The sequence below is a fragment of the Myotis daubentonii genome, chromosome 15 (assembly GCF_963259705.1).
Source record: "Myotis daubentonii chromosome 15, mMyoDau2.1, whole genome shotgun sequence".
In the NCBI taxonomy this organism is placed as follows: Eukaryota; Metazoa; Chordata; class Mammalia; order Chiroptera; family Vespertilionidae; genus Myotis; species Myotis daubentonii.
Genome location: NC_081854.1, coordinates 52,584,659 through 52,609,874, shown reverse-complemented (window position 1 = coordinate 52,609,874; position 25,216 = coordinate 52,584,659). Strand labels below are relative to the sequence as shown.

General features: G+C 53.9%; 1 protein-coding gene across 1 annotated transcript; it reads left to right on the top strand.

The window, feature by feature from the left end:
• The first annotated feature begins 1,822 nt into the window (after positions 1 to 1,822).
• ADGRG5 (adhesion G protein-coupled receptor G5) lies at positions 1,823 to 23,827 on the top strand. Its single transcript, XM_059667948.1, has 12 exons — positions 1,823 to 2,046; positions 13,782 to 13,882; positions 14,089 to 14,167; positions 15,372 to 15,528; positions 16,121 to 16,240; positions 16,940 to 17,053; positions 18,439 to 18,591; positions 19,496 to 19,617; positions 19,862 to 20,130; positions 21,864 to 21,981; positions 22,619 to 22,896; positions 23,262 to 23,827. The coding sequence occupies exons 2-12, from the start codon at positions 13,819 to 13,821 to the stop codon at positions 23,360 to 23,362; spliced, it is 1,575 nt and encodes a 524-aa protein (XP_059523931.1). The 5' UTR covers positions 1,823 to 2,046; positions 13,782 to 13,818; the 3' UTR covers positions 23,363 to 23,827.
• Positions 23,828 to 25,216: the final 1,389 nt, after the last annotated feature.

Here is a 25,216-nt window from a genome sequence, read left to right as displayed (position 1 = left end):
TCATGCTAAGTCAGTGGTTCTCAACCTTCCCAATGCCACGACCCTTTAATACAGTTCCTCGTGTTGTGGTGACCCCCAATTTCATTGTTACAAATGGAACATCATGAAAGCCTAGTGATGAATCACAAAAACAATATGTAATTATATATGTGTTTTCCGATGGTCTTAGGCGATCCCTGTGAAATGGTCATTCGACCCCCAAAGGGGTTGCGACCCACAGATTAGAACCGCTGTGCTAAGTGAAGTAAGCCTGCCACGAAAGGACAAATACTGGATGTTTATGTGGGGTACCTAGAGTAGTTAGATGCCTAGACAGGAAGCAGAATGTGGTTGCCATTCCAAGTTATGTTATGCTAGATGCAAAAAGACAGTAGACGGGCTCAATTAAGGTAAAGAGTGGCTTTTGTCAGGGAAGATCCTAGCCTCGGACGTGACTACCTGCCAGAAACTGCTTGTAGTTAACAAGTTTGAATTTCAGACCATCCTTGGTGGTTACTTTAGGTCTCTGAGTTTGTAAGGCCGCCACACCAGCCTCTGCTGAGTTTTAGTATGTGGCCCCTTTTCGACCAAAGGAGCCACTCGCCGCTGGCATTTGAGCTGGGGGGTGTCTTGGCCTGAGTCCTCTTCCCAACTGAGCCAGAGCCAGGTGAAGCTGGCACAGATCCTGGAGGGAAAACGGGGCTTGGGTCTACAGGACCTCCTCCCAGGCCCTGAGAGCAGCCGCCTGGGCTCGCATGCAGCCCGGGGGGAAGGCTGCCGGTGCTGCAACCCTGGTGGTAGCCAGGAAACCTCAGAAAGGAAGGGCCTGGAGGTCAAATCTGGGTGCTGGTCACGGAAAACTCAAGTGCAGACCCAGTGGGAGGGTGGGCCAAGGGTCAGGACACAGGTCATAGGGGACCCTGCAAAGCCTTTGCACTGCAGCTGGGGTTTGGGGGGGACCTGTGCTCCCCTGAAACCTCCCTGCCTCCCAGGGGCAGCTCCCCTCTCCTTCCCACAGAGGCCGCCTGAGCTCCCTGTGGGCTGGGCTTAGGCTGATGCTGGAAGGTCCCTGGGCTGCGGGCAGAGAAGGGACCATGCTGGGACCTGCCCTCTTCTCCTTGCTACACCCCGACCCCCAGGGGTAGGAAGCAGGTTTCTGAGTCAGAATTTTCCCAGGGAGTCTGGATGCGGCCCAGACAGGGGAGAGACACTGTCTTCCCACCAACGCATCGGACACCTCCCCCTGTCCCTTAGGGTCCCCGGGAGGAAGTGGCTGGTGGAGGACAGGCTTGTCCAGGCCCCTGGATCGAGGAGAAGCTGGCCAGCCTTCCAGCCACGTTTTCCGAGCCCTGCCCTTGGTGAGTCCCTTCCCCAGGGGCTCTGCCCTTGTCTGTTCCAGGCCTCAGGCTCCCCACCTGGATCACTGAGGGCTTATGGAGCCCTTCCGGTGACTGTGCAGCATCGCCTTATATAATAAGTCCCACACTACCCCATGCCGTGGTGCTGTCACTATGTCCATTTTATAGGGGGAAACTGAGGTTTCAGTGCCAGGCAGGTGTGTCTGTAAGTGGTGGGCCTGGCGTTTGAACCCAGGCAGTCTGCCCAGCCCTTGCCTGCGGTCCTTGCATCACCAATCTCCTCAACTGTTAGGTCAGGCAGGATGCATTCTCCCTTTCCTACAGATGGGGAAACTGAGGCTCAGAGAGGTGGCGCCCCTTGCCCACGACTGCAGAGCTGAGGTGGGCCTCGGAGCTCGCTGGCCAGCCTTCCTCTCTCCCCCACAGACTCCGAGCACCCGCCTGCTGCAAGCCCCGGGTCTCCAGATCAAAGGCGGATAGCTGTGGGTGCAGAGGAAGCAAAAGGCCTCTGGCGGGAAAGAAGAAGTGAAGCTAGAGCGTGGTATGCGGTGGGGTGAAGAGAGCAGAGAGAAGTATAGGGGTTTGCGGGCGTGGGGTGAACAGAGCAGAGAGGAGATCCTGGCACAAGGTGCTACTTCCCCTTCCTCCTGCCGAGGGGAGAAGGCAGCGAGACTGCAGGCAGACCCGGCCGACGGCAGCCGATTCACAGGTCAGCTCCTCCTCTGGGCCTCTCTATCCCCACTCCCCAGCTCTCTTCCTCCTCTGCGGGTTCCCAGCAGGCACTGGCCAGGCCCCGACCCAGGCGGTACTAGGCTGGGGACTTGCCCGGAGCTGCAAGCCTGGCACCTACCTTCATGCCGTTCACCAGTTTCTGGGCTCCCCGTGGCAACTTTGAATGGTGGGGAATGTAGAGATGGATGTTTTTTTTGGGGGGAAAAAAGGCAATTTAAATTAAGGGGTGGGTAGGTGCCGAGCTCAAATGTTAACTCTCCCCCTGTGGCCTGGGGCAAGCTATTGGACCTTTCTCTTCTGGACCTCAGTTTCCTCATCTGTCAAATGGGGCTAGTCCAGTTACCTGCCCTTCAGGTGACCAGAGCAAGTGCTGGCAGAGAGTTTGTTTGACTGAGCAAATTGGAGCAGGGCAGTTCCTCTTGCAGGGACCCGGACTGGAGCCTGGGGACAGAGCGTCCCAGGGAAACGGCTCCGGTGCTGTCTGGGTCTCAGACGCCCTGTTGGGCTTGGGCATGGTCTTGCTTTCCCTACCTGTGAAATGGGCCAGTAACCGCACCTGTCAGGGCTTGTCTGCAGAGACCACCGGGCCAGGTGAGGCCGGAGGTGGGGCTCCAGCTGGTGGCTGTCAGGAGCAGCTGTTGGAAGCGATGGGTGGGGCTCTGCCGGCCCGGATGCCTTGGGGAGAGGGTGGGCTGCGGGTGCGGGGTCAGCTCCCGGAGGAAGGCAGGGGCTCCCGAGATGTACTCCTGGCCAGGGCCCTCGGCTCAGGCGCTGATTCCCAGGCATGTGCCATGGAAAAGGTTGTTTGAGTCTCTCTCCCTGGGAAATAGGTCTCCGTGGCCTCACGTTACAGATGAGAAAACCCGAAGCACAGGGAGGTCAGGGTACTGGCCGGGGGTTGTGTTGGCGTCACAGCCCCCGGCGCTGAAAACCGGAACTGGCTGTCAAATTTGCATCCTCCAAAGGCTCTGCTGCGTGGGTCTCCTTATCTCTCCGCTGGCTCAATAGGGCCTCACCCGCCCGCCCACGCAGCTCAGCCGCTGGGAGGCTGCCAGGGGCGGGGGCAGCTTCTGACTTGGAGTCTGGAGCCCTGGGCTGGAGTCCCAGCTTGACCTCTGGGGAACACCAGGCACACCCCTGTGCCATGCTCAGCGCCCCGCCCAACCACCCCTCCACCCCCCACCCCCCACCCCCCACCCCCCCACCCCGTCCATTGGAACCCCCTTGGAAGTCAGGTCAGGGATTCCTGTTTCCCAAGGGCCCTCTGTTAGGTGGATGCCAAGAGGAACCAGCCCAGCTGAACAAAGTGAAAGTGACCGTGGTGGGTGGGGTCTGCAGGCAGGCTCACCAGCTATCTCAGCGGGTGATGAAAGAAAATGGGATCCGTTTAAGGGAAAGGGGGTGGGGGATGGGCTCTCCAAAGGGAAGGGCTGCCCAGCACCCAGCCAAGCGGACCCTGGGTGGGTGATGGCAGCAGCCAGGAGCTGCAGTTTCACCCCGATATGCAGTCCCTGGCGGGACACTTGTCCTGAGTGGGTCTGGGGGCTGAGAGGGTGGGCGTGGAATGCGGGCTTGGAATGCGGGTGGAATGCAGGTGATCAGGTGTCTGCAGGATAATTTCCGATCCTTGTATGGTCTGACTCCTGGAGTCCAGTGGGTTTTTTTCTGGTCTTTTGTTCTCCTGTGGCGGCAAGCTTACAAATGGCCGTTAAGGATTGTATTGCCCTACAGTCCTAACATCCTCTGTTATGAATTGCAGGGCAATGGGTAGATGGAGGTGGCCAAGGGTGTGGGGTGACAGGGGTGGTGGTTAATGGAGGTGGCCAAGGGTGTGGGGTGACAGGGGTGGTGGTTAATGGAGGTGGCCAAGGGTGTGGGGTAATGGGGGTGGTGGTTAATGGAGGTGGCCAAGGGTGTGGGGTAATGGGGGGTGGGTTGATGGAGATGGCCAAGGGTGTGGGGTGATGGGGGTAGTGGGTTGATGGAGGTGGCCAAGGGTGTGGGGTGACAGGGGTGGTGGTTAATGGAAGTGGCCAAGGGTGTGGGGTAATGGGGGGTGGGTTGATGGAGATGGCCAAGGGTGTGGGGTGATGGGGGTAGTGGGTTGATGGAGGTGGCCAAGGGTGTGGGGTAATGGGGGGTGGGTTGATGGAGATGGCCAAGGGTGTGGGGTGATGGGGGGTGGGTTGATGGAGATGGCCAAGGGTGTGGGGTAATGGGGGTGGTGGGTTGATGGAGATGGCCAAGGGTGTGGGGTGATGGGGGTGGTGGGTTGATGGAGGTGGCCAAGGGTGTGGGGTGACAGGGGTGGTGGTTAATGGAGGTGGCCAAGGGTGTGGGGTAATGGGGGGTGGGTTGATGGAGATGGCCAAGGTTGTGGGGTAATGGGGGGTGGTTAGTTGAGGAGATGGCCAAGGGTGTGGGGTGATGGGGGTGGTGGGTTGATGGAGGTGGCCAAGGGTGTGGGGTGATGGGGGTGGTGGGTTGATGGAGATGGCCAAGGGTGTGGGGGATCAGTGGGTGGTGCCTCTCGGGGGATAGCGACCGGGATGTTGGGGTTGCAAGCAGAAGTGAAGATTGTGGTTTGCTCCTGAGAAAGGGGGGGAAACCACAGCTTCTATTTGGGGAGCCTGGAGAAGCGTCACTTCTGCTTCCGCCTGATTTCCCCAGCTGGGTGGTGAGGTCAGTCTCTTCTTCCCTCTGTGTCAGCCTTGAGGTCCAGAGACCCTGGAGGTCATATCTACACCACCATCTGGGCCTCAGTTTCCCCATTCATACTGTGAGAGGGTGGACAAGATGGCCTAAGGCAGTGGTCGGCAAACTGCGGCCCCTTGAGTGTGGCTCTTCCACAAAATACCACGTGCGGGCGTGCGCGGACAGTGCGATTGAAACTTCGTGTCGACGCTCAAGGGGCCAAAGAGCCGCATGTGGCTCGCGAGCCGCAGTCTGCCGACCACTGGCCTAAGGTGTTTTCTGCAGGTCCTCAGCTTTCTCACCTGAAACATTTCAAACCTTCCTGTGGTTTCATTCAGTGGCTTCCTTTCACACCTTTCCCCTCATCTCCTCTCTGTACACACACACACACACACACACACACACACACACACATTAATAATAACGTGAACACAAATGAATGACCACGGGGGGGGGGGGGAACACCCAGAATCCATACCTCACACTGTAGTCCAAGGTTCAATGCATATGGACCAGAGATTATGTAGTAAATAATGAAACCTTAAAAGTACTAGGAGAAACTTCAAGGAATCCCTTCATAATGTTAGAGTGGGAAGGCCTTTTTAGCAATGACTCAAAAAACCAGAAGCCCAAACAGAACATACTAGTAATTTTTATTACAGCTCTTGGGGGTGTGGGTGAGGTGGTGGGTGTGGAGGGAGAGAGAGAGAGAGAAAAAAAGAAAAAACTCATGGACATGGGCCAAAACAATTATATGTACGTTCACACGGCAAAAGGACCATTTATAAAGGCAAAAGGCAAAAATGACAAACCGGGATAAAGATTTGCAACTCAAATAATAAACAAAGAGCTAATTTTCCTATTAGGTAAAGATTTTTCTAGGAATTGACAAGGAAAAGTCTAGCCCAATATAAATGGTTAAATAAACTGGGGTCCATTCATGCCGAGAAATACAATTCAGCGACTGAAATGACTGATACACACAATAAGCCCCAAACAAGGGCAGTCCTGGCTGGGTGGCTCTGTTGGTTGGAGCATCATCCCATACACCAAAAGGTTTTGGGTTTGACTCCAGGGACGGGCACATATCCAGGTGGCAGGTTCGATCCCTGGTTGGGACCTGTGAGGGAGGCAGCTGATTGAAGTTTCTCTCTCTCCAAAATTAATTTTTTTTCCTCCAATTTGTTTTTTTGTTGTGAAGAGAATACATGTTTGTTATAGAAAATTCAACTCGTAAAAAAGAAAGTAAAAGCCCTCTTCTTTCAAATATCATTATTAACATTTTGGCATCCATTTTTCTAGGTATCCTCGTGGGCTGAAACATGCATAGGATCATAATTTTCCAGAAATGTGATTTTATTATGTGTGTTATTTTCAACGTTTTCTTTCCACCCCATGCTGCTTCTCTCTCTCTCTTTTTAAAAAAGATGTTTTTATTGATTTTAGAGAGAGAGGAAGGGAGAGTGAGAGAGAGAGAGAGATCAATGATGAGAGAGAATCATTGATTGGCTGCCTCCTGCACGCCCCACACTGGGGATTGAGCCTGAAACAAGGGCATATGCCCTGACCAGGAATCGAACGGTGATCTCCGGGTTCATAGGTCAATGCTCAACCACTGAGCCACACCAGCTGGGCTCCCATGGTAATATCGTGCATACCTCTAGTACAATATCAAAACCAGGAAATGGACTTTGGTACAATTTACACACTTTATTCAGATTTCATCTGTTTTATACATACTCATTTGTCGGTGCATGTGTGTGTTTAGTTCTATGCAATTTGATGACGTATGTAACCCAAACCACAATCAAGATACAAAACCACCACTGCATGGTTTCCCTGTGCTGTCCTTTGCAGACTCACACCCTCCAACCCTCTGTAACTCTTGGTGATCACTAATCTGTTCTTCATCTCTATGACGTTGTTATTTCAGGAAAGCTCTCTCACTGGAGTAGAACAGTATGCAACATTTTGAGATTGGCTTTTTTGGGGGGGCAGTCAGCATAATTCCATGGAGACCCATCCAAGTTGCGTGTATCCATCGTTTCAATTGCTGATTTGTCTTTCACGGCAGGAATGGACCCCAGTTTATTTAACCATCTCCCCATGGAAGGGACATTGGGAGCAGTTCCAGTGTGGGGTAATTGCGAACAAAGCTGCTATGAAGTTCCTATTGTGTGAACATGGATTTTTATTTCTCTGGGATAAATGCCCAGATGTGCGGTGGCTGGGTCATATGGTAGGTGCGTGTTCAGTTTTATAAGAAACTGCCAAACTGTTTTCCAAAGTGGCATTGAACTGTACCCATGTACCGGTGAATAATGCAGATTTTTTTTCAATAGATGGAGTTACACGTATGTTGACATATATGCGATTTGATATGTTTTCATGCTATTTTGTTGTCTTGCTCCTTCAGATGACCACTTGTTCCGATCGATGGCACACGCACTTTCTGAGCATCACTTCAAAACGTACGAAGAGCCGAAACCGGTTTGGCTCAGTGGATAGAGCGTCGGCCTGCGGACTGAAAGGTCCCAGGTTCGATTCCGGTCAAGGGCATGTACCTGGGTTGCGGGCATATCCCCAGTAGGAGATGTGCAAGGAGGCACCTGATCGATGTTTCTCTCTCATCGATGTTTCTAACTCTCTATCTCTCTCCCTTCCTCTCTGTAAAAAATCAATAAAATATATTAAAAAAAAAAACGTACGAAGAAGTGGAAAATTGGGTCTCTGAACGGTCTGCCTCAAAACAAGAAAAGTTCTATTGGGACGGTCTCCACAAATTACCTGGAAGATGGGGGAGATGTGTAGCTAGCGATGGACATTACTTTGAATGAAGCATTTTTGATGTTTCTCTTGAAATTATCGTGTTTTCTTTGATTACAAAATTTAACTGGTAAATGGTCAATCCTCATTATTAACCGGTACCTGTATTATTAACCAGTAAATGGTCAATCCGAATTTTTAACCGGTACCGGTTAATAATGCGGATACCCCTTAAAAAGTCAGATTGACGCTTTACCGGTTAATACTGCGGATTTTATAATCAAAGAAAATAGAAACATCAAAAGTGCTTCATTCAAAGTAATGTCCATCGCTAGCTACACATTTCCCCCATCTTCCAGGTAATTTGTGGATACCGTCCCAATAGAACTTTTCTTGTTTTGAGGCAGACCATTCAGAGACGCAATTTTCCACTTCTTCGACGTTTTGAAGTGCTGCTCAGAAAGTGCGTGTGCCTTCGATCAGAACAAGTGGTAACAAGAAGGAGCAAGGTCTGGTGAATACGGCGGGTGGGTTCATACTTCCCAGGCAAGATCTTTTAACGTGTCTTTAACTGGTTTTGAAGTGTGTGATGGTGCATCATCATGAAGCAAAATTACTTTGCTGTGTCTTCTGGCCCATTCTGGTGGTTTTATGATCAAAGACTGGTTCAAATTGATTATTTTTTGTTGGTAGCGATCAGTATTAACGGTTTCACCTGGTTTAGAAGCTCATAATACACCACACCTTCCTGATCCCACCAAACGCAGAGCATTGTCTTCTTTCCAAAGCGATTTGGCCTCGCAGTCAATGTTGATGGTTGACCTGGATCAACCCATGATTTTGTGTGTTTGGGATTCTCAAAATAAATCCACTTTTCATCGCCAGTCACAATTGGATGCAAAAAAAGACTTTCTTTCGTGCCGTTGAAGCAACATTTTACTGATGACTTTTCGGTTTTCCATTTGTCTTTCGTTCAGTTGATGTGGCACCCATTTTCCTTCCTTTAAAATCGTTCCCATTGCTTGTAAACGATCGGAAATTGTTTGCTGAGCAACGTTTAATCTTTCTGCAAGTTGTTTTTGAGTTTGACACGCACCTTCACCCTGTAATGCTTGTAATTGTTGGTCTTCAAACTTTTTCGGTTGACCTGGACGTTCTTTGTCTTTCACATCGAAATCATCACTTTTAAAGCATTTAAACCAATGTTCACAAGTATCTTGAGATGGAGCATGTTCACCATAAGCTTTCCGAAGTGTTCAGCAGCACTTTTCTTCAAAATAAAGTAATGAATTAAAACTTCCCGTAAATGCTCTTTTTTTTGGCACGAAATTCGACATTGAGCGTAAAAATATCTATGATGTTAACACCTTCAGAAATTTTGACATATGAAAGTTTTGAAGCTTATTGTCAATACAACAAAATAGCATACATATGAAATTGCATATATATCAACATATGTGTAACTCCATCTATCGAAAAAAAAAATCCGCATTATTAACGGTACACCTAGTAATTTATTTAACAATTTCTTTATGGGTAGACATTTACATAGTTTCCATTTTTTCTTTATGATTAACAATCGTATTTATAAATATCCCTCAATCGCCAGGCCGGCCTGGCTCAGTGGTTGAGCATTGACCATTCCCGCTCAGGGCACAGGCCTGGGTTGCAGGCTCCATCCCCAGTGTGGGGCGTGCAGGAGGCAGCCGATCCATGATTCTCTCTCATTGGGGATCGAGAGTAAGGGAGAAAGAGATAGGAACATCAACGATAAGAGAGAATCATGGATCGGCTGCCTCCTGCACGCCCCACACTGGGGTTCGAGCCTGCAACCAAGACATGTGCCCTGAGAGGGAATTGAACCGTGACCTCCCTGTTCATGGGTTGACGGTCAACCACTGAGCCAGGCCGACCAGGCGATGAAGATATATTTTTCGAAAAATGTCTCTCTATGTATACATTCCTGGCTTGCCCTATTATTTCTATAGGATAAATTCATAAAAATGGGTTTCCTGGGTCAGAGGATAAGCAGAATGAAAAGTTTGTATGCGTCACCCACCGATTCCCTTGAGATGTTAGATTCTTTATTTGCATTTCCCTAAGGACCTCGCTTGGTGGTATTTCTAAGAACTTTTGCCTAACCCAAAGTCAGAAAGATTTTCTCCTTCCCCCACCCAAGAAGTTTTATACTTTGTTTTGATATTTCAATCTATGATCCATTTTGAGTTAAATTTTCTATATGCTGCAACGTATGGGTCCAGGTTCTTTTTCGTTTTTGGCATGGAATATCCATTTATTCCAGAACCACTTATTGGAAAGACTATCTTCTCTCCATCAAATTACCTTTGCATCTTGGTCAAAACTCAATTTATCATATTTATCTGGATATACTTTTGGACGCTATTCTGTTTCATTCATCTGTATGTCTAGCCGTATGCCAGGAACACACTATCTTGATTACTGTAGCTTTATGGAAAGCCTTGAAATCACTAGTGTGATTCCAACTTTGTTCTTCCTTTTCCAAATTGTCTTGGCTATTGCAGGTCCTTTTTGTTTGTTTGTTTTTAATCCTCTCCCCAGGATATTTTTCCATTGATTTTTAGAGAGAGTGGAAGAGAGAGGGAAAGACAGAAACATTGATGTGAAAGAAACACATCGATTGGCTGCCTCCTGCACGAGCCCTGACTGGGGCCCAGGCTGGGGAGGAACCTGCAACCAAGGTACATGCCCTTGACCAGAATCGCATGCGGGACCCTTTGGTTCGCAGGCCAATGCTCTATCCATTGAGCCAAACCGGCTAGGGCTAGGTCTTTTGCTTTTTAATATAAATTTTAAAATCAGCTTGTCAATTTCTACAAAATATCCAGCAGGGATTTTGATTTTGATTTGATTTATATTCATGAGGGGTACTGGTCTGTGGTTTTCTTGTGATGCCCATGGCTGTTTTGGGCACCATATTGGCATAAAATGAGTTTGGAAGCGTTCCAGCCTCCTTTATTTTCTGAAAGGATATGTTTACGATCTTGTTATTTCGTTCTTTGCCTTTTATTTATTTTTTTTGGAAGAATTTTTGTAGAATTTGTATTATCATTAAATATGTTTTTATTGATTTTCGAGAGAGAGAAAGGGAGAGGGAGAGAGAAAAACATCGATGTGAGAGTGAAGCATAGATCGGCTGCATCCCTCCCATATGCACCCAGTAGAAAACGGTGGGAAGAAATAGACTCCCCTAGTATCTGGGGCCCCTAGGGCCCCCAAACTGCCAGTCTAGTTCACAGTCTTTAATAATTCATTACGATATCAGTTGTTTTCTTATTTTTTCTTTTTCTTTTTGTGGCAACTTCCTCTCCCTCTGTAAATGGTGAAACAGTTCATCCTTGAAGGGCTCGTTGGCCACAAGCCCGCCAGTTTCCTCGGTGACCTGGTGCCCGCCGCTCTCCAAAGGGCTCAGAAAGTAATTTTGTTCATTGCTTGGCTTTCTCCATCGCCACGGCGGGGGCGATGTTCTCCTGTGGCTCGCGACATCGCCAATGGAAGTCGAAATCATTGCCATATGGTTTTCACACAATTAGGAAAATGAAACCCCCCCTTCCGTGTTTTCATTATGACTATAAATTTTATCTCCGATTAAGTCGATGTGTGTAGCAAGATTACATGGTCTTCCTTGTACAACTTGTTTTTTTTTTCCCGAAATTAATGGCTCATTTTTATTTTTCATTTGCAAGCTTTTTATAGGGCATTTCTCAAAATAATTTTCTTAAGTGTCCAAACCCGCTAGCTAGTCTGTTTATTCTCTTCCTCTTTCTTTTATTCTTCGAGGCCGCCTTCTGGAGCCTTCTTGGCGCCTGCTGCCTTCTGAACAGGATGTGTCCTCGTCCTGCTGTCCAGCCATCAACCCGGGCCTTCTCCACCCATTCCTTGAGGAGTAGCCTCACCGCTCCTCTAGGGGCGTTTCTGGAACCCCGTGTCTTCTCCCATGACTTACTCCCTCATTTTGGTGGAGCACATCCTCCAGCAGCCTCCTGGGGGAGTGGGTGGCATGTTTTAAAAGACCTAGTGGTCTTGGCTGACCACCCCTCTTTAAGAGCGGAGCACTATAAACTCAGTTGCTTGGCAGGGCTCCGTGACGGCTGAAACTTCGCCATAAGTTTGGTCCTGGCCATTTTATCGAGGAACACCAAAGCATCAGTTACTAGCCCGGCTGGCATGGCTCAGTGATTAAACATCGACCTGTGAACCAGGAGGTCACGGTCCAATTCCCGATCAGGGCACATGCCCAGGTTGGGGGCCCGATCCCCAGTGGGGGGTGTGCAGGAGGCAGCCAATCCATGATTCTCTCTCATCATTGATGTTTCTCTCTCTCTCTCTCTCTCTCTCTCTCTCTCTCTCTCTCTCTCTCTCCCTTCCTCTCTGAAATCAATAAAAAAAAATTATATATATTTTTAAAAACACCAGTAACTGTAGGGTACTGTTCTTGAAATGGTCAGCTCTTCAGAGCAGACTTCTCTCCTGTTTGGGCATCATCACCATGGCTGCTGTGGTCTCCTGGGGGCTGCGTGGAGGAGGAGGCAGGGACATGGCTTCACTGTACCAGTGACACCTGCCTTTGCGCTCAGGTCCTCTATGTGCACCATCTCCCGGGAGAGAACTGTGCTGCGGTGGGTTGAGGATGGCCGTGTGGTGAGGCAGGCTCCCGGCGAGTCAAGGGCCCGAGGAGAGCTGCGGACCACGGTGGTCATCTGAAAGACTCACAACCAAGGACTCTGCTCTCAGCCTCGCCCTCCATCCCTGCCTTCCGAGGTTCCTGCTGCGTCTGCTTCTCAAGGGCTTGCAAGGTCGTGAGGCTTGAGCTGGCTGGCTGCCCACTGTCCCTTCCCCCCACCCCGCCACCCCGCTCCCCACGGCGGGCACACGGGTTAGACGTGCTGGGCTCTGCTGCATTTCTCGCCTGCTTGGTAGCCTCCTAGTTTTGCCAACGACACTGGTCTGTCGTTGTTGTCTTTTCCATCGCGTGTCTGTGTGGCTTGGTGTCTGTTTTATTTAATTACTCTTCTTTTCATGGAGCTTCTGAGGAGAGCCATACATTGGTTGCCCTGAAGCAGAAGTTTATTAGTTCATTTTTTGGAAATATATATTTTTATTGATTTCAGAGAGGAAGGAAGAAGAAGAGAGAGATCGAAACATCAATAATGAGAATCATCGATCGGCTGCCTCCTGCACACCCCCCACCGGGGACTGAGCCCACAACCCAGGGATGTGCCCTTGACCAGAATCAAACCTGGGACCTTCAGTCCCCAGGGCAACGCTCTATCCACTGAGCCAAACAAGCCAGTGCTGTTAGTTCATTTTATTTTATTTAAATATATTTTATTGATTTTTTATAGAGAAGAATCGAGAGGGATAGAGAGTTAGAAACATCGATGAGAGAGAAACATCGATCAGCTGCCTCCTGCACACTTCCCACTGGAGATGTGCCTGCAACCAAGGTACATGCCCTTGACCGGAATCGAACCTGGGACCCTTGAGTCCGCAGGCTGACACTCTATCCACTGAGCCAAACCGGTTAGGGCCTGTTAGTTCATTTTAAAACCGAGGAGCCCTAGCTCGTTTGGCTCAGTGGATAGAGCTAGGGCCTGAGAGTAACGGGTCCTAGGTTTGATTCTGGTCGAGGGCACATGCCTCGGTTGCAGTCTCCATCCCCAGCCCTGGTCAGGAAGCCACTTGATGTGTCTCTCTCACATCCATGTTCCTCTCTCTCTGTCTCTCCCCCTTCCCTTCCACTCTCTCTAAAATTCAATGGAAAAATACCCCCCGGTGAGGATTAACAACAACAAAATTTAAAACCGAGGAAAATGAGGGTGGAGAGGGCTGGATCCTTGCTCAAAGTCACATGATGGGTTAACAACAGAGTTAGACAGGGTTAGGGGTTGCTTGCTCCCAAGCAACTCCCCCGGGTGAGGTCAGAGCCGTGGGGGAAGCCCCTAGAAAACCCATTTTGGGGGGAGGGTGGAGTGACTCAGGCAGAACTGCCAATGGCAGGCGTTAGGAACTTGTCAAGGATTCTGGATTCACAGAACCCTGGCTTCAGGCGGCCTCAAGCGGAGCTCTCTGAGCCTCGGTCTCCTCATCTGCGAAAGGCAGGAGTCATGGGGATCAAACAAGATGCTGTGTGTCCCCCCCTTGGGACATGCCAGACCCCAAGAAGTCCGAGGTCACCCTCTGACCTGGGGGGTGACACACGCCCCTTTCCAGGGCAGGAGCTGGTTGGTGGAGGAGACCTGGCCGGGACATGGATTGCCGTGCGGTCCTTTTCCTCTGCCTGGGCCTTGTGACGTCTCAGAGCGGGGAAGAAGGTGAGAGGGCAGCCCTCGCCCAGACCCCTGGCTGGGACGGGAAAGGGGAGGCCTCAGACCAGGGGAGACTGAGAGGGGGCTTAGGCCTCCCGGGGCAGCAGCCCGGGGAACCAGCCGTCTCAGCCGGGGTGGGGGAGTCACAGGCCGTGGGGCCGGGGGCAGCTCCGGACAGAGGCTGAGGTGGGGGTCTGGCCCGCTTCCCACAGAGGGAGCCCGAGAACCCCTGCACTGGATGACGAGAATGGAGAAGGTGTCCAAGGGACGAACCTCAACTAACCCTGCCGAGTGAGTTGTGTGTCCTCCTCGCCACCTAGAGGCAGCTGTGCTCCCACTCCGCGCTTGTAGCTTGAATCAGTGGTCCAAAGCTGGTCTAGTGTAGACTATTAAATACACACACACACACACACTGAGTGGCCAGATTATTATGACCACCCCATCAGTACTTCATTGACACTTCCAAAAATACTGAATATTGAAAACTTCCTAAGCAAATACTCTCAAGGTTTTATTATTATTATTATTATTATTTGCATAACTAATTCACTTCATTGTAGTGATGGGGTGGTCATAATAATCTGGCCGGTCATAGTAATCTGGCCTCTCTCTCTGTCTCTCTGTCTCTCTCTCTCTGTCTCTCTCTCTCTCTCTCTCTCTCTCTCTCTCTCTCTCTCTCTATATATATATATATATATATATATACACACACACACACACACACACACACACACTTATTGATTTCAGAGAGGAAAGGAGAGGGAGAAAGAAGTAGAAACATCAATGATGGTAGAGAATCACTGATTGACTGCCTCCCGCACACCCCCTCCTGGGGATGGAACCTGCAACCCGGGGAAGTGCCCTGAGTAGGAATTGAACCGTGATCTCCTGGTTCATAGGTCGATCGCTGAGTCACGCCAGCCTGGCTAGTGTAGACTATTAATTCATTTATTCAACATGCATTCATTGAGGGCCTACTATGTGCCTGACACTAGGCTCTGGAGGTGCAGGATAGACACATCTCTCTGCCCCCATCAAGTTTACTGTCTGTTTGGGGGCCCTTAACCATGGGTGTCATGAAGCCAGGTGCAGAATCATGGATCTCTGTGCATATTTCTTGGAAGGGGCTCTAAAACTCAGGCTAGTCTCTCGAGTCTGTGACCTAAAGGCCGAGCAGCTCTGGCTGAGAGGCCAATGCTGACGACTGGCCAGGGAAGCCTGGGGACTATGGGGCACTTCAATCAGTCAACATGGAGCAGCCAAGGGAGGCTTCCTGGAGGAGGTGTCAACAAACTGGGACCTGATCCAGAGTTAATCAGGAGAAGGAAATGAGTGGGGTGGGGAGGTAAGAGTGTGCCAGGGACACTGTATGTGCAAAAGCCCACAGACGGGAGTGACATGTGTGTGGGTGGGGAAAGCCCTATGCTCTCAGGCTGTCTGGACCCCCTCTCAGCCTACCCCCTTTCCAAGATCTGGTCACCTCTCTCGCCCTCAGTCTCGTCCATGGTCTGGAGTACAGCCTGCTGAATGCCACCTTCCAGGGCTCCAACCTCACCTTGCAGACGTCCACCATTCAGACACTGGCCTTAAAGCTGGCCTGCGACTTTGCCGGCCTCTCGCTGTACAGCGATGCTCTGGATCGCGTCCCCCAGGTCAGAGATGGCCAGGACATGGGGGGTGGCCAGGGCCTCCACCCCTGAAATCCTGCAGGGGTGTAAGGTCTGAGCTTTCCCCAGGATCCATCCATCGGGGCTCTGTCCCAGTAGCTGAGTTGCCTTTTCTGTAAAATGGGGCTGGTGTTCCTCATGTGAGTGACAGAAATGGGGGTGTTTGATGGCCCCTCTAAGTCAGCGTCCGCGTCCTGCCTCTGCAGGGATGGTGGGCGGCGGCAGTGGCAGCCGTGGGAGAGGCCAGGGGATGGGGCTCCTTTGAGGATGCTGGTGTGATTCCTGCTGAATGCCTGGGTGCTGGGGGGTCGGTTGGGGGGAAGCTCCATCCTCTGGGGACCCAGTTGGTGAGGCAAGTGACCCAAATTCAAGGCCAGAGCTGCCCGGAGGGAAGACCTGGATCTCTGCAAGTTTGGAGGAGGTGCAGCCAAGAGGAGGGTTTTGCAGCGGGAGGCTCCGGGGAAAGAGATGCTGAGGTGAAGCTGGGAGGGCTTCACAGGGAGTGGGAGTCAGGGAGGGTATTGGGGCTGACCTGGAGGCCTTGGGAACCGAGCTCAGCCTCGCTGGCCCTCCGCAGGCCGCCAGGGCCAGGCACGCCATGCAGTTCCCCACTGAGCTGACGAAGAAAGCCTGCAGGACACGCCGCAGGGAGCTGCGTCTCATCTGCGTGTACTTCTTCAACACCAGGTTTTTCCAGGTCAGTGCCATGGGGGGCCCAGCAGGATGGCGCCGGCCTCTTCCTGGGGCCACTGCAGCATCCACGCCACCGCCGGGGTTCGGGGTGGGGACCAGCATCAGAGGGACCAGCCCACTGTGCCACCGAACCGCCATGGCCTCTCTCTGGCCTCAGAATGTGTTAGCAGCATGGTGGGAGGCAGTGATAATAATGTGCAAATGAGACCTAAGAAACCTACTTCTGTATGTGCATGTCTCTAGGCAGGAGGCAGAACAAGGCCCCAAGGTCCCTGTCCTCAGAGAACCCTCGATCTTGACAGTTACACTAGGACCTTAGAGACTCCATTTTAGCTCAAGGTTGATTATAACCACAGAGATGCAAAGTGATGGGTGAGGCAGGGTGGGGTCGGGGTTGTTCCCATGGGCAATCCGGGAGGGCTTCTGGAGGAGGTGTCTTTTAACCTTGGCATGGAAAGTGAGTTCGGATAGTGGTGAAGTGGAGGGTAGACAGAGGGGAGGTGGAGCAGGGGTTGGTCAGAGGACAGCTTTCCAGGCGGAGGGGGCGGCATGTGCAAAGGCCCGGAGGTTGGCTCATGTTGGCCATATGAAAGCCTGCCGCTCCTCTCAGCCAGGGAGGAGGGCCTGGAGAAGGGGGGCTCTGGGACCTCGTCCAGGTGTCCTCACGTCCCCTCCAGTCAGCCCTTCTCTGTCACCCTTCCAGAACGAAAACTCATCTCTGCTCAATGACTACGTCCTGGGGGCCCAGCTGGGCAGTGAGCACGTGGACAACCTCGTGGAGCCCATCAACATCAGCTTCTGGCACAACCAAAGCCTGGTACCGTGGGGACGTCGCCATTTCCACCCCGTCCTGCCCCTTTAAGACTGTCCTGGTGCACACGGGTTTGCCAAACTCAAACCTGCGGGACCATCTTGGGAACAAATGGTTTTAAATCCATCACACTTTGAAAATTCTTACCAAAGAAATGAGAGAGAGAAAAGCTTCTACTCATGGCATTAGTCAGGATTCTTTGAGTGGCAGGTGATAGAAAACGAACTCCAGCAATTCAAGCACAAAAGATAACTTATTGGCTCGTGTACATGGAATGTCCAGGGCAGGGCTGGCTTCAGGCACGGCTGGATCCAGGGGCTGATATGGTGCCATCAGGGCTCAGTCTCTCTCCATCTCTCAGCAATGGTTTCCTGCCCTGGCTCTCCACTCGGTGGCACGATGGCGGCTGAAGGGTCGGACTTTCTTCCCCTCTTCTCAGAGGGTCTGGCTTGCCAGGTCCCTGAATGGCGTCCTAAAGGTCCAGTTTGGTCACATGTCCATCCCTCAACCACCACTGTGTTCAGGAGGATGGACTGTGTGGATTGGCCAGGCCTGGGTCACAGGGCCCAGGGGCCAGGCTGGATTCATCTGACCTGCCCTTGTGGGAGGGGTGGGCCCTCAAGAGAAGTGCAGACACTGATACGGGAAGCAGGAAGTAGGGCTGCAGGCTGCTGCTCTTCTGTCCCTGGCATTCTGAGAAGCCCCAGAGCCTGTGTGCTCCGGCCCTATATTCCCATCAGCCTCCTCTCTGCACTCTCGATTTCACCATCATCCTTTCCTTTCATTCCTCTGGGCCTTGGCCCCTGTGGTCCCCTCCATCCTGTTGTAACCCAGCATGTCCTCCAAGGCCTCAGTCCCCGAATCGTCCCTTGCCTCCTCAGGACTCCTCTGCCCCTTCTGTGGTTTTCCATGGCACCGGCTGTGTCATATCCCCCACCCTCCACCCACATGGCTTGGTGTCATGGTTGCCTGTGGACGAATCTCTCTCCCCCACCACTGGGAAGGCTCTGGACCACCGTTATTCCCCACAGGGAGGAGGCAGAAGGGGACAGTTGATTATAGAGCACCAACTGTAGACGCCAGAGCTGGGCACTCAAGATTCCTCATTGCCTTTAATTTTTCCACTATCCTTATGACTTGGTATAAATGGTCCCATTTTGCAGATGAATAAACTAAGGCTCAGAGAACCTATGTGACTTGCCCAAGTCACTCTTAGAGTCCATGGTGGAGGCGGGGCTAGAATCTGGGTCTGCCTGATGGCAAAGCCCAGCCAGTACCTGGTAAAAGGTTGACAAGGATGCAGTCGAGTCAGCTTTGGCCGCCACGATTTCCAGACCCTGACCCCTCCCCTGGACCCCTTGGATGCACCCAACTCCGGCATCTCCCCTTAGGAAGGCTACAACGTGACCTGTGTCTTCTGGAAGGAGGGAGCCAGCAAGCTCCACTGGGGGCTCTGGAGCCCTGAGGGCTGTCGCACAGAGCAGCCCTCACCTTCCCAGGTGCTCTGTCGCTGCAACCACCTCAGCTACTTTGCTGTTCTCATGGTATGTGTGTTTCCAGCCGGGCTGAGGGTGGTCAGAGCTGCAGAAGGCCCCCGAGTTGCTTCTCAGGACAGACAAGCAGGGCGAAGGCTGGAAATCCAACTCAAATGAGCTTGGGGGTGGGGGTGGAAAGTGATGGGTTTATGTTCCTGAAAAGGTTGGGTTAGGCTTCAGGTATGGCTTGATCCAGGGGCTCACTATCACCAAGACAGGCCTCACGTCCTACTAGCTTTTAGGCCAGTGGAATGATAGCCTCTCTGACTCATTTCTGCCGGTCACATTCTTGTGATTGAGTCCCACCAGCCTAGAGTGTGTCACCTACCTGTCCCTTAACCAATCGCTGTGGACAGGAGGAGGGAGGGCTCTCACGGGCCAGGAGTGGTGCACCTGTGCACAGCAGTGGGAGAAGTGGTGGGTCCACCTACGTGTATGGACAGTGAGGGAAGGGAGGCTCTCGCAGAGGCAGGGGAGATCTCGCAGGGGCAGTGGAGGTGGGAGACGGGAGTTGGGAGGTCGGAAAGCCAGTGTCTGCCATGGCCTTTTTTTCTTTTTTAAATATGTTTTATTGATTTTTTACAGAGAGGAAGAGAGAGTGATAGAGTTAGAAACATCAATGAGCGAGAAACATTGATCAGCTGCCTCCTGCACACCCCCTACTGGGGATGTGCGTGCAGCCAAGGTACATGCCCTTGACCGGAATCGAACCTGGGACCCTTGAGTCCGCAGGCCGACGCTCTATCCACTGAGCCAAACCGGTTAGGGCTGCCATGGCTTTTTTTCGAGCCAGGACCATGGTGAGGATTGTGGGGCAATGGGGTTGGACCTGGGGTTTTGGCAGGTCTCTCCGATTGAGCCCGGCGGCAGGCATTTCCATGCCCTGGTCTCCAGTCCCCCTTCTCTCCCACAGCAATTCTCCCCAGCCCCGCTCCCGGCGGAGCTGCTGGCACCTCTCACGTACATTTCCCTCGTGGGCTGCAGCATCTCCATCGTGGCCTCCCTGCTCACCCTCCTGCTGCACTTCCGCGCCAGGTATGCCCCGGTGCCAGGCCTGCCCACCACGGCTGCTCAGCACTTCTCCTTCGTTTGTGCTTGGTCCCCCAGAGTGGGATGGGTTTCTCCAGAGGGCGGAGGCCGCAAGGCAGGGGACCAGCCTCACCGCGTGGCTGCTGGTGGCTCCCTGCCCGCCTCGACCTGTGTCCCCGTCACTGTGTGTCTCTGAGCCCAGGCCTGGGTGGTGTCCCCAGGCCACCAAGGGCCACGCTCCCACCCGCAGGAAGCAGAGTAACTTCATCACACGCATCCACATGCACCTGCACGCCTCCGTGCTGCTCCTGAATGTCGCCTTCCTGCTGAGCCCCGCGCTGGCCTTGCCCTCCGTGCCCGGGGCGGCATGCGTGGCACTGGGCGCCATCCTGCACTTTGCGCTGCTCAGCTGCCTCACCTGGATGGCCATCGAAGGCTTCAACCTCTACCTTCTCCTGGGGCGTGTCTACAACATCTACGTCCGGAGATACGTGCTCAAGCTCTGCGCAGTGGGCTGGGGTAAGCCCAGCCTCCCCCTCCTGCTCCCCGAGACTTCCAGCTGCACTGAGCATCCGCCCGCCTGTCCTTCTCCTTCCCTTCCTCCTCCTCATCGTGACCACCGCAGGTCCACCGTCATCATCCCGCCAACACGCACCACCACTTCCTACATTACTGTTCCTATCTCACGTCCACCTCCAACACCACTGTGTCTGCCATGGCTTTTACCTCCACCACCTCTACCCCCAACACCACCATCACGTCCACCACCTCTACCTCCACTACCTCTACCTCCAACACCTCTACCTCCACCACCATCACCTCCAACACCTCTACCTCCAACACCTCTACCTCCACCACCTCTACCCCCAACACCTCTATCTCCATCACCTCTACCTCCACCACCTCTACCTCCACTACCTCTACCTCCAACACCTCTACCTCCACCACCATCACCTCCAACACCTCTACCTCCAACACCTCTACCTCCACCACCTCTACCTCCAACACCTCTACCTCCACTACCTCTACCTCCACCACCTCTACCTCCACCACCATCACCTCCAACACCTCTACCTCCAACACCTCTACCTCCACCACCTCTACCCCCAACACCTCTATCTCCATCACCACCATCACGTCCACCACCTCTTCCTCCACCACCTCTACCTCCACCACCTCTACCTCCACCACCATCACCTCCAACACCTCTACCTCCAACACCTCTACCTCCACCACCTCTACCCCCAACACCTCTATCTCCATCACCACCATCACCTCCACCCCCTCTTCCTCCACCACCTCTACCCCCAACACCACCATCACGTCCACCACCTCTTCCTCCACCACCTCTACCTCCAACACCTCTACCTCCACCACCATCACCTCCAACACCTCTACCTCCACCACCTCTACCTCCACCACCTCTACCCCCAACACCACCATCACGTCCACCACCTCTTCCTCCACCACCTCTACCTCCATCACCACCATCACCTCCACCACCTCTTCCTCCACCACCTCTACCCCCAACACCACCATCACCTCCACCACCTCTTCCTCCACCACCTCTACCCCCAACACCACCATCACCTCCACCACCTCTTCCTCCACCACCTCTACCTACATCACCACCACCATCTCCACCACCTCTACCTCCAACACCACCATCACCTCCAACACCTCTTCCTCCACCACCTCTACTTCCATCACCACCATCTCAGTCACCATCACCATCACCTCCACCACCTTTACCTCCATCATCTCTACCTCCATCACCTCCACTACTTCTTCCTCCACCACCTCTACCTCCAACACCACCATCACCTCCACCACCATTTTAACTACATCTCCCCCCTCCTCCATCATCGCCACCATCCTCATTCTCACCTTCACCACTATCTCGGGCACCACTGTCATTGTTGTCTCTAGCACCATCCTAGCCCCTCTATGACCTGTTCCTCAGCCCTCTCTCCCTTTAGCTCCCAGTCACCACCTCCCAGTGTGGCCACCACTGCTGCCACCCCTGTCCCACCTCAGAGCCCTCACCCCCAACACCTGGGAGAACAGCCTTCTCTGAGATCACCAGGCTGATTGCTCTGAAGCTGGACCATAGGACGGGCTGGGGGCTCGGAACAGACTCTCTCTACCCACCCCTTTCCCAGTGGAGTTCTGTTTCAGCAGCCACAGGGACCCACCACCAGTCCGTCCCTGGGGTCTCCTGGCAGATGCTGAGCCACTGTCCCCCTCCTCAGGGGTCCCAGCCCTCCTGGTGCTGCTCCTCCTTGCCATCAAGAGCTCAGCTTACGGCCGCCACACGATCCCTCTCTCCCACAGCCAGGGGAACAGCACGGGCTTCCAGCACACGTCCATGTGAGTGCGCGCCGGGCTGTGGCAGGCTCCCTGGCCCTGGCAGAGGACCACGTGGCCCGGGGGCCCTGAACAGGGTGTCTGCAGGCAGGGCCCTGGCTGTGTCTTCTGAAAGGGGGTGCCTGGAGCCCTGAGACGGCTGCAACCACCTCTGCTACTTGGCTGTTCTCATGCTGACAGTCAGGGGCACAGGCTCTGGGCTCAGACCACAGGGCTTCAAGTCCCATCTTTGCCTCTTACTAGCGTGTGTTCCTAAGCCAGAGCCTCGGTTTCCTCATCTGTAGAATGGGGATGATTCCAGACCTGCCTCATAGATAGAGTCATCACGAGGATTGACTGGGCTAATCTCTCGAAAGTATGTGACACCGTGTCTGACTGTGGCAAAGGCAACACAGGTCATGAGGGTGTCCTGGGGAGGCACAGGGCTGGGAAGGAGGCACGGGGGGCTGCAGGCAGGGGCCCAGGTGGCAGGTGGGTCCTGTCCTGGAGGCCTGGCCGGAAAGCCCGCCCAGGACTTCACCCCGTGTGCAGTCAGGCAAGGAACAGGAGGCCTGAGCTGAGACACTGGCCCGGGGCCCAAGAGCCCGCGGTTTCCCCAGCCCCACGGCCACAGCGCCCTGACCTTCGCCCTCCCCTGCAGATGCTGGGTGCGGAGCCCCGGGGTGCACCACGTCCTGGTCATGGGCTACGGTGGCCTCACGACCCTTTTCAACCTGGTGGTGCTGGCCTGGGCGCTGCGGACCCTGCGCAGACTGAAGGCGCGGGAGGAGGCGCCAGGCTCGCGGGCCTGCAGGGACACCGTCACCGTGCTGGGCCTCACCGTGCTGCTGGGCACCACCTGGGCCCTGGCCTTCCTCTCCTTCGGCGTCTTCCTGCTGCCCCAGCTCTTCCTCTTCACCATCTTCAACTCTCTCTACGGTGGGTCCTGGGGGCGGCCTGGGGGAGGCGGGGCGGTGGCGTGCGCACCTGGTAGGTGTTCACTGCGGAAAGGCTCAGGTCCAGGGCGAGTCAGGGGCTGACGTCCAGCCCCAGGAGGAGCCGGTGAGGGGCTACGTCCTCCCAGAGCAGGAGGTGCCGCTTTGCAACCTGCACAAAGGCTCCCTCTGGGCTAGCAGTGGCCGGTCCTCCCGCTCCCATGCTCCACCCCTCCTGGCCTCAGCAGCAAGGAATCCCGAGAATGAGGGCAGGGCCTCAGGGAGGCCCAACTCACCCAACCAAGGAGGATCCTGGGAGAGGCCTCAATGCCCCCGAGACGCGCTCCCTGACCAGCCCTTGGCTTGCAGGGTTCTTCCTGTTCCTGTGGTTCTGCTCCCAGAGGTGTCGCGCGGAGGCCGAGGCGGAGGCCGAGAAGGAGGCGTTCAGCACCTCCCAGATGATGCACTAGCCTGCACCGCGGCCGGAACCCCAGCCGCTCCGGCTGCCTGCATCCGAGGCCCTGGCTTCCGCCAGAGAGGGTGGCAGGCCAGCTGCTGGACACCAGAGCCCTGTGCCCTCTAGGGAGGCTGTCCACCTCCGTGGCTTCCCCGGCCCAGACGGAAATGCCCAGAGCATGCCCTTGGCATTCTACTCGGGGGCAGGTCCAACCCCATGGGGGGCAGCAAACTTTGCCCTGGGGCCTGGCTTATGGACAGAGCTCTGGCCTGGGAGCCAGGAGGCCATGTTACTCGGCCTGGCTCAGGGTCTTACTGTGTGACGTTGGGCTGTCATTTCTCACCGACCCTTGGTTTCTGCATCTGACACGAGGCAGATGGCTCTGCTCCTGCCTAGACTGGGAGCTTTGTGAAGCCTGAGTAAGGCGGGGGAGGAGGAGGGTCACAGGGGGCCCCGTTAACTGCATCGTCCGGCTGGGCCACCCCACTATGCGCCAGGCCTCTTTCCCTTTAATCCCCCCAAAACTATAATGACCCCAACTCCACGGCCACAGTGCTCAGAGATTGGGAAGCGCCCCCTCCCTCCAGACCTCCCAAGTCTCCAAGGCCATTTAGACCAGCGGCGGGGGCCGCGGAGCTTCCAGGGGTAGAAGGGGGTTGCCTCTTTGCCCTACACCTGAGCCAGCTGGGCCTCCGTGGCCGGCTATTTGACAAGTGGGTAGAATTGGATTTCCCTCGCTAGGCGCGAGGGTGTGGGTTCTAAATCCAAGGTCGGGCCCTGGACCTATCTGTTCTACCGAGTGGGAGACAGATGAAGCCGGAGCCTTTCCGAGACTGCACACCAGGGGGCGCAGTTGACCTGCGCTCAGAGGCTATTGGCACCAGAACCGCTCCTGGAAATGCTGGGATGGCCTGTTTGGGAACAGGACCCACCAGAGGGAGGGGTTCTGCCTCCAGGACTGTGCCTGCTGAGTGCCCAGGAGGAGGGCTGTCAGCGCTGTTCACAGCCATTTATCTCTTTACCCAACACAGCGGCCGCTCTGGCTCTTGGGGTCTTGTGCTCTGGGCACACCTGGCCCGAGAGCAGTGGGCGGGATAGGCTCTCGGGGCCCAGCTCCGGGCCCTGGGACAGATTTTAATGACTTTGAATGGCACAGGGAAGGAATGGAAGCTGGATCCCTCTGGTTATGCCCTCTGTTCATTCCTTGATGCAAATAGCCCTTCACGCGGTGGTCAGTGGCTCTGGAGCCGGACTGGTGGGGCTCAAATGCCAGCTCTGCCACAAGCCACTCAACCTCCTGTGCCTTAGTTTCCCCGCCTGTAAATAGGGGCAACAGGGGGACTGATTTTGAAGGTTCAATGAAATACTCCATATAAAGAGGCTGAGCACAGAGTAAGAGCGCAATAAATGTTGCTATGGTGACGGTGAGCACTTTGGCTATTAAGACTAACAGCGTCAGCTGAGTCTCAGAGGCCAACCTGTCCAAGCCCCAGGTCTGCTCAGCATCCCGGGCCCAGCTCCTCGCGGGGTATGTTCTGCCACCCCTCGGCCTGGCCACCTCCTCCCCCTCCCCCAGAGTGCCCTCTGCTCCAGCCTCGCTGGCCTTCTGCTGTTTTAGGAACCTTCCCCACACAACGCAGCCTCCAGGCTGTTGCCACCTGTCCCTACCCCTACCCTTCCATTCCCGGATCCTCGGATCCTCGGCTCTGCTTAAATACCTGACGGCCCTCGGTCACTTCTTCCAGGAAATTGCTCTAATTGCCCCGCAGAAAAAGTGTCTTTCCCGCTCTGACTCCAAGCAGAGTGTGCCCCCACCTCTATCAGGATGATGTGAGCCCCCATTTGAGTCCCCCTAGTTTAGCCAGCC